The 17,362-nt window shown below is 47.3% G+C and overlaps 1 protein-coding gene across 7 annotated transcripts in view; it reads right to left on the bottom strand.

Annotated features, from left to right (window-relative positions):
- Nucleotides 1-2,402: 2,402 nt before the first annotated feature.
- Nucleotides 2,403-17,362, bottom strand: part of LOC101115576 (serpin A3-5) — a 35,785-nt gene continuing 20,825 nt past the window's right edge. For 2 of the 7 annotated variants that reach the window (XR_009597265.1, XR_009597267.1), the window contains exons 6-7: nucleotides 13,285-15,185; nucleotides 3,626-11,424 (exon numbers count right to left, since the gene is read on the bottom strand). Coding sequence is in view for 4 of the 7 variants with exons in the window: in XM_042235435.2 (XP_042091369.1) it covers nucleotides 5,700-5,894; nucleotides 6,935-7,085; nucleotides 8,684-8,954; nucleotides 10,792-11,424 (1,250 nt within the window). In the remaining 3 variants the exon portion in view is untranslated. Of the gene's footprint in view, nucleotides 11,425-12,758; nucleotides 12,845-13,284; nucleotides 15,186-17,362 lie in introns of those variants that run through there. The other 5 variants (XM_042235436.2, XM_027957362.3, XM_042235435.2 and 2 more) reach the window with 5 other exon arrangements.

Below are 17,362 nucleotides of genomic sequence, written 5' to 3'. Positions count from 1 at the left end.
GGACTTTTGTTGGCAAAGTAATGTCTCTGCTTTCTAACATGCTGTCTAGATTGGTCATAACTTTTCCTTTCAGTCCTTTCAGTTCTTTTCCTTCCATGTCCTTTTAGTCTCCAGTAATTTCCAGAATTGACAGTATATCTTGAAGTTACAGAGAATCCCAAAGAAAATAGTAGCTAAAATAGGACTACAGCTTATTTCTCTCTTGTAAGTCCTGATATTCTAAGCAGTGGGTTGACATGTTGATTCCAATTTGTCAGGGACTCAGGCTGCTTGTATTCTTCATGTTTTCTGCCAGGTGCCAGAGGGCTCATTGCCACATCTGCCTTCCATTTAATGGGAGTCAAGAGGGGAAGCTGGCTTGAAACTCAACATTCAAAACACTAAGATCATAGCATCCAGTCTCATCACTTCATGGCAAATAGAAGGAGATACAGTGGAAGCAATGACAGATATTATTTTCTTGGGCTCCAAATCACTGAGGACAGTGACTGGTGGTGGTTTATTTACCAAGTTGTGTCCGACTCTTATGACCCCAATGATTGTAGCCTGCCAGGCTCTTCTGCCCATGGGGTTTTCCAGGGAAGAATACTGGAGTAGATTGCTATTCTTTCTCCAGGGTGTCGACTAAAAAATGATGTACAACTTGAGAGTTGTGACTTAAGTTTCATTTGGGGCAAAATGAGGCCTGCAGCCCTGGAGGCAGCATCTCGGACAGCTCTGAAAAGTCAATATATAAGGTTTTGGTGAGGGGGGAGTTCAGTACCATGAAGCACTCAATTTACAAACGGTTTTTGTTAGTCATGAGGGTCTGATGTCAACTTGAAGCGAGTTAGTGCTTCTCTAGATATGAGGAGATGCAAGGATTGAGATCATAAAATCTCTTCCTAAAAACCTCCAACTATCTAAAGACCTGTCCCACCAGATTCCCTGGAGCACAGAGTGCCTCACTCCACCTTGAACTCCCTCAGGGGTTGTTGAAAGTCAACAGCTATAGGAGCATGGGGTTCAACCTCCATAGAGGCAGATGGCAAATGTCTTTGTTGTTCAGCTGTTGGCAATGATTTTGGTAAGTGCCAATTTGTAGTTGACAAGGGGATCTTCCCAACCCAGGAATCAAACCTGCCTCTCTTGCATTACAGGCAGATTCTTTTCCAACTGAGCTATGAATGCACCCATAAAATTAAAAGATGCTTGCTCCTTGGAAGGAAAGCTATGACAAAACTAGAAAGCATATTAAGAAGCAGAGACATCACTTTGTTCACAAAGCTCTGTATGGTCAAAGCTTGGTGTTTCCAATAGTCATGTACACATGTGAGAATTGAACCATAAAGAAGGCTGAACTGTGAAGAATTGATGCTTTTGAATTGTGGTGCTAGAGAAGACTCCTGAGAGTTCCTTGGACAGCAAGGAGATCGAAACAGTCAATGCTAAAGGAAATCAACCCTGAATGCTCATTGGAAGGACTGATGTTGAAGTTCCAAATACTTTGGCCACCTGGTGCAAAGAGCCAACTCACTGGAAAAGACCCTGATGCTGGGAAAGATTGAGGGCAGGAAGAGAAGTGAGCGGCAGAGGATGAGATAGTGGGATGGCATCACCAACTCAAGGCACATGAATTTGAGCAAATTGAAGGAAATAGTGCAGGACATAGGAGCCTGGCAAGCTGCAGCCCATGGAGTCGCAATGAGTTGGACATGACTTAAAGACTGAACAAAACAATTTTTAATGGTCTCATCTTATTAGGCTGGAAAACTAACTTTGTACCCAACACCCAATTTAGACCATAGAGAAAAGGAAAGACATACTAAACAAATAAATAGACTATATATATATATACACACACACACATATGTATATATACACACACACACAGTAAAAAAAGAAATTAAAAAAAGAAATTAATACAATTTTAGGCATAGTAGGAAACATAAGGAGAAGAAAAAGGAGTAAAAAGAAAGCAAAGCATCATAAATCTAAATGATAATATAGGGAATACTTGGAAGAAAATATTTTGCAAAGAGAACCAAAGCAATATTTCTCACCCAAGTATGTGATCTTGGCAGCTCCTGGCTGGGCCTGTATGACTGTCAACTGTTATGGAGGAGGACAAGTGATGCCTGTGATTTCTGAGTTTAGAACAGCAGTGTGAGGAAGGCCGAGCCACATGGAAGTAACCCATGTACGTGTCCTGACCACAGTTGAGCTGAGATCTTTGCTCACAGTCAGCATCAACCACCAGGCATGTGAGTAAGGAAGTGTTCGATGGCTTCAATCAGCCATGGTCCGCGAGTAAGCACAGGAGACACCCAGAGTGAAAACAGCCTTGCTGAGCCCAATCAGAATTGAATGCCAAAATTGTGAGAGACGATAACAAGAAATGATTGTTGATTTATAAGATCACATTTGTATAACCAGCAAAAACATTTTTTAATTGAAGGCAAAGTATTGATTTTTTTAACAAACAAAATCTTAGACAATTCATTACCAGTTTACCTGCATTACAAAAAGTGTTAAAGTAAGTTCTTGGGACAGAAAGTAAATAGGCAAATAAAAATTTGTACAGAGGAATAGAGTGCCAAAAATAGTAAAAAGTGTTTTTTTTTCTTCTCTTATTGTGAAACTCTTTGATGGGCAATTAACTCTGTGTAGCAAACAAAAGTTGCAATGTATTATGGAATTTAACACATGTAAATTATAGAGAACAATTGCACATGGGACAAAAGGATGAAAAAAGCAAGAATACTGAGGTAAGGTTTTATACTTCACTTGAAGTGATATAGTGTTATCAGAAGATGCATATTGATGAGTTAAAGATTTATTGTACATTCTCAATACACTGAAAAAAATGCACAAAATAAAAAGTATCAACAGTTGAGCAAAACAAAAACATGAAAACTCCTCAAATAATCCAAAAATACAGCAAGAGAAAAAGAAAAAAACAAAATACAGATGGATCAAATATAAAACAAATAGGAAGTTAGAAGATCTATGCCAGTCATATCAATAATACCTTTCTGTGACTAAAATTATAGTGATTTACTCACTCACTCATTCACTCATTTATTTACCAAATGTTCATTGAGTCCCCACTATGTGTAATCCTTGTGGTCCTGCTGAGAATTCAATGGTGTACAAATATCAGGATACCAGCTTTTAAGAAGCTTTAAATATTGTAATGGGCACAGATACTAAAGTGTCAATTAAAATACATTGTAATATATTTCTTTAAAAATAGAGTGGGTCAGGGTGATGGTTCACACCATATATAAAACAAGTCAAAATGGATCAAAGACCTAGGTGTAAATGCTAAACAGATAACACTCTTAGAATACATCATAGAAGTAAATTCTTATGATCTTGGATTTGCAATAGATTCTTAGATCTGACACCCAAAAGCATGAGCAGTAACAACTAAAATAGGTAAATTGGACTTCATCAAGTTTAAAATATTTTGTGCATCACAAGTCAACTACCAAGAGAGTGAAAAGAAAACCTACGAAATGAGAGAAAATATTTGCAAATCATACATCTGATGAGTATGTCATCCAGACATACTCATGTAATCATACATCTAGAATATTTAAAGAATATTACAGCTCAATAATAATAGACAAAAAATCCAATAAAAAGTGGAAAAAGGACTTTAATCGACATTTTTTCAAAAAAGATACACAAGGGACTGCTAAGCACTGAACATATGCTCACCATCCTCAGAGAAATCAAAATTGCAGTAAGACATTAACTCAAATCTAAGAAGGCTGTATTAATAATAATAACAATAGAAAATCAACAGCACATGTTTCAAGAATATGGAGAAATTGGACCCCTTGTACATCGCTGGTGAAGAAGTAAAATGGTGCAGTTGCTGTGGAAATAGATTTGGAGGTTCTTCAGAGGTAAATGTCGAATGACCTTGCATGCATGCTGATAATTTGCTTCACTGTGTCTGACTCTTTGCAACCCACCAATCTCCCTCTGTCCATGGGATTCTCCAGGCAAGAATACTGCAGTGCCCTCCTCCTCCAGGAGACCATTCCAACCCAGGGATCAAACTCAGGTCTCCCACACTGCAGGCAGGTTATTTACCATCTGAACCACCAGATGAAACAGGAATGAAATACTGAAACACAGGCATCATGCTAAGGGAAAGAAGCCAGTCACCAAAGGTCACATATTATATCATTCCCTTTATATAAAATACTGAGATGTTAAATCCAGAGATACAAAAATTTCTATTAGTAGTTACCAGGTCCTGGGGAAAGGTTGTAATGGGCATTGAGAGCTTAATGGATATGGGGTTTCCTTTAGGGGTGATGAAAACAGTCAAAACTAAAAAGAAGTGATAGTTGTACAGCATTGTAAATGTGTTAATCACCACTGAATTTTACATGTTAAAGTGGCTAATTTTGTTATATAAATTTCACTTCACTACGGAGAGAGAGTTTTTCCAGTAGTCATGTATGGATGTGAGAGTTGGACTGTGAAGAAGGCTGAGCACCAAAGAATTGATGCTTTTGAACTGTGGTGTTGGAGAAGACTTGCGAGTCCCTTGGACTGCAAGGAGATCCAACCAGTCCATTCTGAAGGAGATCAACCCTGGGATTTCTTTGGAAGGAGTGATGCTGAAGCTGACACTCCAGTACTTTGGCCACGTCATGCGAAGAGTTGACTCATTGGAAAAGACTGATGCTGGGAGGGATTGGGGGCAGGAGGAGAAGGGGGCGACCGAGGATGAGATGGCTGGATGGCATCACTGACCCAATGGACATGAGTCTGAGTGAACTCTGGGAGTTGGTGATGGACAGGGAGGCCTGGCGTGCTGCGATTCACGGGGTCGCAAAGAGTCGGGCACAACTGAGCGACTGAACTGAAATGAACTGAACTGAACGGAGAGAGAGACTTAAAGTAATTAAATGCCATGCATAGACATTGCGTCTACAATGCATCCTAGTTCAGAAAAAAAAATTTAAGTTTAGGCACCACATAGGGGAGTAATAACTTGATATTGAATAATATTAAAGAATTATGTTTAAGTGATATGCCATTTTAAGTATTTTTAAGAACTCTTATAGTTAAAATAACAGGATGTATAAGATTTGCTACAAAACAAACCCAAAAGAGGAAAGGGAGGGAATAATTATATTGGCCCCATGTTGATAATGACTGAAGCTGCTGATATGTACGTGAGGTTATATCATCCTCTCTGTTTTTGTAATGTCTGAATTTTTCCATGAAAACAAAAAAGTCCTTGAGGGAGAGACTGTGCTTTGTTACCCAATTCGAACTGCATCCTCAGCATGCAGTGAATGCTCCATACTGAATGTTTTGCAAACATTCTATCTGCTGAGCACATATTAACTTTTCTGTTCATGCTGCATTAAAGTGGAAAGTTCTATTAATTTATATTATTAAATAGATTTATCATTTAAAATCACTCTAGCCATAATGAAGTAGCCATCACGACATTTGAAAGGTCATAAGCCAAGTTCCCATGATGCGTGTAGCCTCACAGCAGGAGGTGACCCAGAGGACACAGAGTCCCTGTGCACGTGGAGCCCCAGCATCGTCACTGTCACCTCCCCAGGGTTGAGCAGGTGGGGACAGGCAGGGTGGATCCTCGGTGCCCAGGGGCCAGGCTGCACCCAGGGACCTGTTCACCCTGCTCCTTAGGGAGAGCACCCACAGCTCAGAGCAGAGCTCTAGGCTTGAGTGGGGTTGGTGACTTTCCCCAAAAAGATGATGCTCTGGGTGTCTTTGAGAACTATGGCAATCAGGAAGGGCCTGTCAAAACGCACAGTGGTTCTCTGAAAGGCCAGTTTTTCTATGCTGATTCCCGTGGCAGCAGCTCCTTCCGTGCCCTCCTCATCCACATCCAGTGCAGCGCCATGGACCACCTGCGGGAACACCAGAGCAGTACCCACCGGAGATGGGGTGGGTGGACGTGAGCAGTCACCTAGCGCCTCTAAGGAGGCTGACATCCACTCCACTGCTGCTGGCCTGTCACTCTGCTGTCCTCCCAACAAACTGCCCACTGTTTGCATACTTGTGATACACAGACGTGCAAACTGAAAGCCAAGAGTGTGAGTGATGTGTCCAACACCAGAGAGTCAAAGAACAGGGACTCCCTCTCCTAACCCAGAGACTGTGCTGCCTCCGAATTTCCCCTAGTATATGGGGAGGGGCCAGGTCAAGGCATTTTTCTTGCAGGCAACTTTCCATAGTCCCTCCTCCATGTTGAAGCAACAGATGGGTGAGCACTGCTTTCTGCTCCTCTCCTGCCCCAGCTGACGTGTCCCTGAGCCCTCAGCTCCCTTGCCTAGGATTGGCTTCCCAGCCCTGGACCACGGAGCCCCATAGCGCCTGTGTCTCCTCTACCAGGTCCTATGGCAGGTGGGTGCAGGGGGAGCCTGCAGGGCTGCCCAGCCCTCCCCACCCCACCACTCCCTCTGGCTCCCCTGCCGCTAGGATCGCAGCACCAGGACACTGGGTGTTCTCGCATGCTCTCGGTGCATTTCATCACGGTTGCTTTACAGACTTTGTTAGAACCTATAACCTCTTACCTGCTCCACTAGGCACCAACAGGAACCAAGAACTATATGCTCCTTTTAAAGATGAAAAGTTGGGGGCTGCAGAAATGTGATCATTCCCCTCTACAGGCAGTGAAAGATGGAGCCTGATATAGGGGCCACTGCTGTTTCCACTCCAGGTCCTTCCCAGTGACAGGCTTCTGTGTCACTTTATAACTCAGGGAAGGTGGGACCTGATGTCACCGTGATTGTAACCCAGCTCTCCTGGGCTTGGGGAGTCCCAGGGAGGGAGACTGAGTTGCAGGAAAAGCAATTATTTTACAAATTCCAGGGGACCTGCCATCTGTCTGGCCTCCACGTTTCACGCTCTGATAGGAGGATGAGCTGTCCACACTATAAAGACTCACCTGAGAGACTACCAGGTTCCTGGTCCCTGTGACTCCTGACAGGTCAGCAGCGTCAGTGAATATTTTCTTAATGCCCAGCTGGAAGAGGATGTCATTCAGTTCATAGTTGCTTTTGATGGAAAATTTTGGCAGGTAGAGTTCATGTATTCGACTAGAAAACAAGAAAAACACATTTGAACACCTGCTTGAAAAGATGTTTGCCTTTTCCCACCTCACAGCACTGTCTTCCAAGGAGTCCTCTTAACCAACCCCCTTCTCCCTGGAATAAGGACTCTTGTTCTCAGTTTCTAGACCCCTCGGGCTAAATCCCCTTATTTTGTTACTTATTCATTGCAATCTGCAGGAGTCTAGCATGCCAGGCAGGCACCAGGGCAGGGGGAGGTTAAGGACTCCGCAAGGCCCCAAGTGACCTGAGTCCACCCCCGGGGGGACCCTGGCCTCGCCCAGCTTCCCCCCTCACTCCCTCGGCTCTCCTCTGGCCTCACTAATCCTCAACCACGCCAGGCTCGCTCCTGCCTCGCTCCTGCCCTGGTGATTCCCTTGCCCAGAAATGCTTTTCCCAACACATCCAGAGGGCCCAGTCTCTCACTGCAACTTCACCTAAGGGCCGCCCTGTTTATGGTCACAAACTACCTCTGGATACGATTTTCTTCACCCTTTTACTGTGCTCTACTCTCCCCACCTCCCCATTTGTCCCCTCTCAACCTGACAAAGAATTTATATTCATTTCCAGTCGGTCTTCCACAATTAGAGAGTGCCATGAGGACAGAGAATTTAGCGTTTTATTTGCTGACCTACCACATGGTCTAAGTTAGTCCCTGAGGCATAGTATGTCCTCAGTTAACCTATTGAACCAGTGCTGACTGGACGAATGAATAAATGAGTGACTACAATGGAAAGACAGTGCAAATATGGTCCTCAGAACCCATCACACCTGGGCCCTCACCTGATTCTATTCAATCCTTTTGAAGAGGAAAAATTAAAATTTTACATAACCTCCTGTCCGTTCTGCATCTGTAACTCAGCTTGCTTCTTCCAAAGCCTGGATCACATAGGTCACGTAGTCTCAGAAATTGAGGACTTTGAATACTAGGAACTGGAGCTTATCTCACTCTCCCTTGTTCAGCTTTTTGCAATTGCCCAGCCCCTGCAAACCTGCTTAATCGTGCCTGTCCATGCAAAGGCCAGGCATCCTCCACCCCATCTTGACTGCTCTTCCCATGCTCATGAGATCACTTAGATTAAACCAGCATATTAACAGCTAGTGTTGTCCACTATTGTCTGCTGCAGTCTGTCTATAAAAACTCTGTTACCCCTTTGTTCAGGGCTCAGAGCTTAGAGCGTTAACTCCTCTGGGCCGAACGGCGTAATAAACCTGAATTCTCCAACTCTCTGAGAGTGGTGCTTGGTTTCTTGCATACTGGTTTCTGCAACACTTCTACCTTCAAAAGGAGGAGTCGTGGGGAGAACCTGAGTGTTGGGCATCATGTTGAGTCCTCATGACTCAGCCCTTCTTAGTGTGAGGCGTGCCTTCAGCTCCCATCCTCTCAGATGTCATCATCTTACAGAAGGATTTAAGCACTGAGCCAGGCAGGCAGCAAAGGGCAAGGTCATCGCGGGATGGGCTCTCCCACCCTGCCCCTGCCCTGCACATTCCTGAGGCCCTGTTGCTGGGGGTCAGGAGTCCAGGAAGAGGGGGAAGGGCCGAGAAGGCAGCTGAACCCACAGCTCCAGGCCCTGGGGAGTCACCTGGGATGCAGTGATTCTCGCCACCTCCTCAGCGTCTCCGGGATCAGCTTGGCTTCCAGGTCCTGCATTTTGCCCTCGTCAGGGAGGATGAAGAGGGCGCTGTCGTTGCTGGTGTACGTGAGCTCCACCAGCGTGCAGCCCAGCTCCTTGTCCCGGAAGTAAGGGGTTTTCAGGTCAAGAGTCATCATGGGCACCTCCACCGTCTCGTTCTTGCTCACATGGAACTCTGCCTGCTCAGTGTGTTTGGGGTCAAAGCGGGTCTTCCACTGGGCTGGAGGCGGGGGGACAGGTGAAGAGTCTGTGAGTGTAAGGGCTGTGTTCCCTCCCTCCTCAGCCCTGGTCCCTGAGCAGGGAAGACCCTCCCCATGCCAGAGGCCCCCCATATCATGTACCTCTATGATGGGCCTGCTCGGTGTGCACGTACACCTGGGCAGCTGGGTAAGCCTTTGGGGATGGGGGTGAACCCCGCAGGTCAGGATTGGGAAGCGGGATATGAAACAAAGCTGGTTAGCTGTGTTAAAGGAGAAGTCGACAGAAGTGTGGAGGGCAAGGGAGAGATGGGGATGAGGCTGGGCCTGGGGAGATACGGGACCGCCTGGTCCTTCAAGGGGACATGTTAGTGACCAGGCGTTAGTCGTTGGCTTTGTAGGGAGGACACACGTCCCCACAGCCTTGTGAGCCTGGCTGGAGCAGGAGCCACACGGGGACCCGGAGGGCAGAGGAGGGGGCTTGGGTGTCCCCCAAGGAAGATGGAGACCTTAGTGCCTGGGGTGGGCTTCTTGGGGAGATTGGAGCCCTGGGGCTTCATGGAGGATATACCCACCCTGCTTCCTGCTTTGTTTCCACCCCTGCCTGTGTCCCCACGGTTGGAGATGGGAGGAGAGGGGAAGCTGGGCTGGTGGGCACCCCTGGGGAGGAGAGAGTCCTGGGACAGGTCAGGGTGGCAGGAGATTAGAGGACAGAGAAGTCCAGGAAGAAACGTAGCAGATCCAGCCCGCATCATTACCAGGTCTCCAGGGAACTGGGAACCTGTGGCTTCATTTACAGAGGAAAACACAGATCCAGGAGGGCTACCCAGGGCTGTGCCAGGAGCTTCCAGTTCAGGGCGAACATGTCCCCCCAGCAGGTGCCCGTTAGGCACCCGACCACCCTCTTGCTCAATGATCATTCTTTGCGTCTTTATTCTGTGTCCTTTTGCACTGCTGGCTCCGCGTGTGAAATCTCTCTGCCTTCACTCTGCCCCTTATGACCTTCCAGGATGAGGTTTGCAGTGTTGGGTTTCTACCGGTGGGACTGGGCCCTGGACCAGCTAGAATCTGGAACAGAGTCTGTCCCAGGCATTGTCCTTCCCTGAGGCTTCCCTCTGGGGTTGGCCTTGCCAGTGCTACCCTCATAGCTATAACGGAGAACAGCTGAAGTTCCTTGAGTTGGCCAGGCTGCTCAGAGGCTATCACAGCGTGAAGCCGGTCGCCAGCCCCACCTCCACCCGCTGAGACCAAGTCCCCTTAGAGGGAGCCCAGGTCACACACAGCCCACAGTGTGCAGAGCAGTGGCCTTCTTTGTATGTGTTAAAATAAGCTGGGGTTCCCGGCCACTCCAGAGTGACCTTAGAGGAAAGCTCCTTTCTCCAGGCAGTCAGGCAAGTTTGAGAATAAAATGGCTCCCTGTGGCTCAGATGGTAAAGAATCTGCCTGCAATGCGTGAGACCTGGGTTCGATCCGTGGGTTGGGCAGATCCCCTGGAGAAGGGAATGGTGACCCACTACAGTATTGTGACCTAGAGAATTCCATGGTCAGAGGAGCCTGATAGGCTACAGCCCACGGGGTCACAGAGTCAGACACAACTGAGTGACTTTCGCTTCACTGTGGCTCAGACAAAGGGTTAATGGCTCCCCCGCCCTTGTGTGTTGCAATGACAGCTGTGATTTAGAAAACCCCCAAATAGACAAAGACTATGACAGGGACAGGGTCTTAGTGCCCAAGCTGTCCTCACTGATGACATCTTCCTCTATAATGCCCAGCAACAGAATTGGCTGAGCTGAAATCGAAATAGCTCTGAAGACACAAAACCAGATGTGTGTTTCCTTCTGAGACAAACAGGGCACCCACCTTTAAAGTAGATGTAGTTCACCAGGACCAACACCGTTTCTGGGGAAAGGAACTTGAACAGCTCCTCAATTTTCCCCTGGGTTTTATTCTTCACATAGTCATTTATTAGACTCTTGGCAGCTTCAGGATCCCCGAAGTTGGTCGAGAAGCCCTCAGAGGAGTACAGCACATGGGCATCTTCTATGAACTTGTCCAGCAGCTTCAGCCCCTCCTGCACGAACATGGCGTTGCCCACGCTCAGCTGCAGCTGGTTGCTGGGTCGATTGAGCGTCTGCAGGAGGTGCTGGAAGCCCTGGTGGATCTCTGCCTCCTGGATCTCTGTGAGGTTGAACTTGAGACCTTCCAGGATCTCTGTCAGGGTGGAGCCACGGGCCCCCAGAGACAGGAAGGCCAAGGCTATGGAGACACTCAGCGGGGAGAAGATGACATTCTTATTGGGGTTCTTCAAAGCCAACTGCTTGTAGAGGCTGAAGGCGAAGTCGGTGTTGCTGGAGGCTAATGCATGGTCATCCACACGTGCCCTTCTGTCTTGTTCCTTCACCACCACATTCTCCGGGAGGCAGTGGACACTGCAGAGCCCAGCCAGCAGGAGCCCCAGAGCCAGGAGGGGGGACATTCTCTCTGCCCTCATGTCTGAAAAGCAAAGCTCCTTTCAGTCTCCACGTGTCAGATGACGTCCCAGCCCCCGCCACTGTCCCCCCTGGTCTCTGTTCTCTCAGCCCTGCTGCTCTGGGACCTCCCAGGGGTAGGCACCCTCCTGGGCTCCCAACACACACGAGGTGGCTCTGGGCTCCCTCTCACCCTTTGATCAAGTGCTATGGTTGTTACCATTTTCCCTAGTGGAGAGACTGGGCAGAGAGGGGAAGGGGCTTTTCCAAGGTCACACAGCAAACGTAGAGGAGTGAGGGTGAGGAGCCTGGGGTGCCTGGCTCCAGGGTAGGGAAGCTGGTGATGGGGGTGAGGTACCCTCCAGTGAGAAGGCATCCCTCTCCCAGGACAGACTCCCTCAGAGGGCCCAGGAAGCAGGGCTCCTTTCCCACCGTGGCCCCTCTCTGTCCCCCCAGGAAGGAGCCCTGCACTGATCAGAGGACACAGCACCTCTCCCCACCTCTGAGGACAAGGGTGTGACCTCAGGGAGGCTCTCCTATCGAGGTGCCTGGTCACAGTGAGGGTTCAGGAGAGAGGCTGCCACAGGCAGTGGGAGCCGTGCTGGAGCCTAGCTGCCCTGAGGAGGGCTGCTGTAAAGAACAAGGAGGGCAGAGCATTCTGCTCAGCCCCTGCTATGTGGACAGGTGGAGAGTATTTCCATCAAGAACCTGGAAAGGCCTCCTGGTGGGGAGAAGCAGGTGAGCTCAGTCTCAGAGACCTGGTCGAGGATTTCATTTTGGCTTCTTGTGAGTGCTGTGTGGTGACGAGTAGTAACTGCACCTGTCTGATCCTCAGTTCCCACCTCCATCCAACATGTGGACCAGCTCAGGTGACATACCGGAAGAAGGTGCTGGGCTCCTAAGGGGACTTCCAGACATGTCACCCCTCCACTGGCCACCCTCTCTAGGACTCTACAAGCCAGACTGTGATCCCTGGGGTCAGAGGACAGAGCTACTGCCCAGAAGCCTCAGGAGAGACGGAGGTCAAACTGGTGACCTCAGCAAAGAGGGCTATTTCCCTGCAGCCTCTGTCCCTCATCTCAGAAGAGAGAGGGCTACTGGGGTGGGAGGGGGGAAGGCAAGAGAGACAAGAGGCAGAGATGGGAGGAGACTGAGGGGAGAGGAGGAGGGCTGTAAGGCAGGAAGCTGAGCTGATTTTTGTCCAGAGACCAGAGGAAAGGCCTTCACACAAGCCGGGGGAGAGAGGCGATCGATTGCCTAAACTGTTAGTGTACTCAGGAGTGGTACAATGATTTTTTTTCCCAAACAAGTTAACCATTTTCTTCCAAAACTTATTCTGGAGGAATAGTGCTTTTTCACCTGTCCTGGTTGGAGGGTTGCCTCTGCTTCTGAGAAGCCTGTCTTTCCAACGCCGAATAGACACACCTGGCAGCTTGGCCGGGGGCCTGGAGGGACAGTGAAGTGCAGGAATGGCCCCTGGAGACCCCTCTGCCCAGAGAGACCTGGGGCACTAATTCCGCCCCCAGGGCTCTCTGAGGGCAGCGCCCTGTGCCAAGCAAGGAGACACACCTCAGGGCCCTCGGGGGACCTCTGACCTGATGCTGGATGCACAGCTGGATGGGGCACAGCTGGCTCGAATCTCAACCCCAAAGACTCAAAGGCAGAAATGCTCCCAGAAGCCCTGGTGGCACATCCCTCCCTTTGTAGGATGAAAACAGAGACCCAGAGAGAGGACTGGTCTTCAGAGGACTCAGAACCCTCCCAGCATCAGACACATGTCCTCCCGCCTCCCTCCTGCCTCAGGTTCTACCAACCCCTGACCGAGGCAAGAACCACTGTGGGAAAGGGGTCCCTTGGTTCCCAGTGTGGGAGCATCATGGATTACCTGCCTGGAAGAGCGGGATGTGGGAATGAATCCAAAGTCACCGTCTGCTTGGACGCAGGTATTTCATGACTGCGTTTGTCTATTTATCCTGCAAAACCTCTTCTCTGGCTTGCGAAATGTAGGAGGGAACAAGACCTCATCCTGGAAATGGGCAGATGAACATTTCTGGTAACAGGATTCGTTAGGTCTATGCAAACAATCTAGTTGCCGAAATAGATGTTTTTCCCCTTAAAAAATAGCCAGTAAATAAACACACATAAAAATCTTTCTCATGTTAAAGTTCTCTTCCGTTTATGAAATACTCACTGAGGAAGATGTGACAACTCAGAAAACATCAAATGAATCATTGAAAACTACTCCAAATTATTGTTTTTTTAAAAGAGTTATTGACTCTGTTTTATAAGTGTTTTATTCCTGGTCTGATATCCTCTTTAACGATCATGGAGAGACTCCAAAAATGTAGAGACGGGCTTGTGAAATATTTCCCAGAATGCTAGCGCCCAGGGAAATCCAAGTTAACATTGTGCTGTGTTTCTTTATTAATCACTTTTCTTTGAAGTGTGTGTGTGTGAATGTGCAATACACTATTTGTTTACAGTTTGATTTGTAAGTTGAAGCACTCCTGCCCAACTCCCACAGAAGTGGTGTGAGCCTGAGGTCCCCAAAGGGTGTCAGGAGTACAGGTGTCTGAGGCCTCTGGTCTCCAGCACCATCTGTTTTGGGGACCTGCGTGACTTGGCATCATCCTGCTGTCCTTCACTATTGGTTCACCCTAAGAGCTGATTGTCCTCCCTTCTTGACTTTGCAGTCTCCTTAGCTGTCACAGTGAGATAATTTCAGGTATTTTCTGTGCTCATGGGAAAAACCTGTCCCTTCATCCATCATAATCACATCCCTCCAGCCATGACAATCCCTGCCACACTTCTGGGGACCACTGGGCTCTATCAACCACAGTTTGCAACCAGCTGACTTAATGATGTTGGGCTTCCCCAGTGATTCAGCAGGGAAAGAATCTGCCAGTAATACAGGGCACCCAAGTTCAACTCCTGGGTCAGGAAGGATCCCTGGAGCAGGAAATGGCAACCCGCTCCAGCATTCTTGCCTGAAAAATCTCATGAACAAAGGAGCACAGCAGGCTAAGGTCCAAAGAAGTTGCAAAGAGTTGGACATGCCTGTGAAGGGAGGAGCACAGTGATAGCTTAGAGTTGAGGGTATGGCTTTGGATGAGGTAAGTGTCAATCCTATGCAATATTGCTCTTTACAGTATCGGACCTTGCTTCTATCACCAGTCACATCCACAGCTGGGTATTGTTTCTGCTTTGGCTCCATCCCTTCATTCTTTCTAGAGTTATTTCTCCACTGATCTCCAGTAGCATGTTGGGCACCTACTGACCTGGGGAGTTCCTCTTTCAGTATCCTGTCATTTTGCCTTTTCATACTGTTCATGGGGTTCTCAAGGTAAGAATACTGAAGTGGTTTGCCATTCCCTTCTGCAGTGGACCATATTCTGTCAGACCTCTCCACCATGACCTGCCCACCCTGGGTTGCTCTGCGGACATGGCTTAGTTTCATTGAGTTAGACAAGGCTGTGGTCCTAGTGTGATTGGATTGACTAGTTTTCTGTGAGTATGGTTTCAGTGCGTCTGCCCTCTTGCAACATCTACCATCTTACTTGGGTTTCTCTTACCTTGGGCGTGGGGTATCTCTTCACCGCTGCTCCAGCAAAGCGCAGCCACTGCTCCTTACCTTGGACAAGGGGTATCTCCTCACTGCCGCCCTTCCAGACCTTCAATGTGCGATGGCTCCTGTAGGCTCTCCTGCGCCCATGCAGCCACCACTCCCTGGATGTGGGGTTGCTCCTCCTGGCCGCTGCCCCTGGCCTCGGGCATGGGGTTGCGAACCTGAAATGTCAGGTCCATGAATCAAGGCAAATTGAAAGTGGCCAAACAAGAGATGGCAAGAGTGAACGTCGACATTCTAGGAGTCAGCAAACTAAAATGGACTGGAATGGGTGAATTTAACTCAGATGACCATTATATCTACTACTGTGGGAAGGAATCCCTCAGAAGAAATGGAGTAGCCATCATGGTCAACAAAAGAGTCTGAAATGCAGTACTTGGATGCAATCTCAAAAATGACAGAGTGATCTCTGTTCGTCTCCAAGGCAAACCATTCAATATCACAGTAATCCAAGTCTATGCCCCAACCAGTAACGCTGAAGAAGCTGAAGTTGAACGGTTTTGTGAAGACCTATAAGACCTTTTAGAACTAACACCCAAAAAAGATGTCCTTTTCATTATGGGGGACTGGAATGCAAAAGTAGGAAGTCAAGAAACACCTGGAATAACAGGCAAATTTAGCCTTGGAATGCGGAATGAAGCAGGGCAAAGACTAATAGAGTTTTGCCAAGAAAATGCACTGGTCATAGCAAACACCCTCTTCCAACAACACAAGAGAAGACTCTACACATGGACATGACCAGATGGTCAACACCAAAATCAGATTGATTATATTCTTTGCAGCCAAAGATGGAGAAGCTCTATCCAGTCAACAAAAACAAGACCAGGAGCTGACTGTGGCTCAGATCATGAACTCCTTATTACCAAATTCAGACTGAAATTCAAGAAAGTAGGGAAAACCGCTAGACCATTCAGGTATGACCTAAATAAAATCCCTTATGATTATACAGTTGAAGTGAGAAATAGATTTAAAGGCCTAGATCTGATAGATAGAGTGCCTGATGAACTATGGACTGAGGTTCGTGACATTGTACAGGAGACAAGCATCAAGACCATCCCCATGGAAACGAAATGCAAAAAAGCAAAATGGCTGTCAGGGGAGGCATTACAATTAGCTGTGAAAAGAAGAGAAGCAAAAAGCAAAGGGGAAAAGGAAAGATATAAGCATCTGAATGTAGAGTTCTAAAGAATAGCAAGAAGAGATAAGAAAGCCTTCTTCAGCGATCAATGCAGAGAAATAGAGTAAAAGAACAGAATGGGAAAGACTAGAGATCTCTTCAAGAAAATTAGAGATACCAAGGGAACATTTCATGCAAAGATGGGCTCGATAAAGGACAGAAATGGTATGTACCTAACAGAAGCAGAAGATATTAAGAAGACGTGGCAAGAATACACAGAAGAACTCTACAAAAAAGATCTTCACGACCTGGATAATCACAATGGTGTGATCACTAATCTAGAGCCAGACATCCTGGAATGTGAAGTCAAGTGGGCCTTAGAAAGTATCACTACAAATAAAGCCAGTGGAGGTGATGAAATTCCAGTGGAGCTATTTCAAATCCTGAAAGATGATGCTGTGAAAGTGCTGCACTCAATATGCCAGCAAATTTGGAAAACTCAGCAGTGGCCACAGGACTGGAAGAGGTCAGTTTTCATTCCAATCCCAAAGAAAGGCAATGCCAGAGAATGCTCAAACTACCGCACAATTGCACTCATCTCACATGCTAGTAAAGTCATGCTCAAAATTCTCCAAGCCAGGCTTCAGCAGTACGTGAACTGTGAACTTCCTGATGTTCAAGCTGGTTTTAGAAAAGGCAGATGAACCAGAGATCAAATTGCCAACATCTGCTGGATCATGGAAAAAGCAAGAGAGTTCCAGAAAAACATCTATTTCTGCTTTCTTGACTATGCCAAAGCCTTTGACTGTGTGGATCACAAGAAACTGTGGAAAATTCTGAGAGAGATGGAAATACCAGACCTCCTGACCTGCCTCTTGAGAAATCTGTATGCAGGTCAGGAAGCAACAGTTAGAACTGGACATGGAACAACAGACTGGTTCCAAATAGGAAAAGGAGTACGTCAAGGCTGTCTATTGTCACCCTGCTTATTTAACTTCTATGCAGAGTACATCATGAGAAACGCTGGACTGGAAGAAACACAAGCTGGAATCAAGATTGCCGGGAGAAATATCAATAACCTCAGATATGCAGATGATACCACCCTTATGGCGGAAAGTGAAGAGGAACTAAAAGCCTCTTGATGAAAGCGAAGGAGGAGAGTGAAAAAGTTGGCTTAAAGCTCAGCATTCAGAAAACAAAGTCATGGCATCTGGTCCCATC

The sequence above is a fragment of the Ovis aries genome, chromosome 18 (assembly GCF_016772045.2).
Source record: "Ovis aries strain OAR_USU_Benz2616 breed Rambouillet chromosome 18, ARS-UI_Ramb_v3.0, whole genome shotgun sequence".
NCBI classification, from domain to species: Eukaryota; Metazoa; Chordata; class Mammalia; order Artiodactyla; family Bovidae; genus Ovis; species Ovis aries.
The sequence above is the reverse complement of the archived record's forward strand: the minus strand, read 5'-3'. Positions and strand labels throughout refer to the sequence as shown.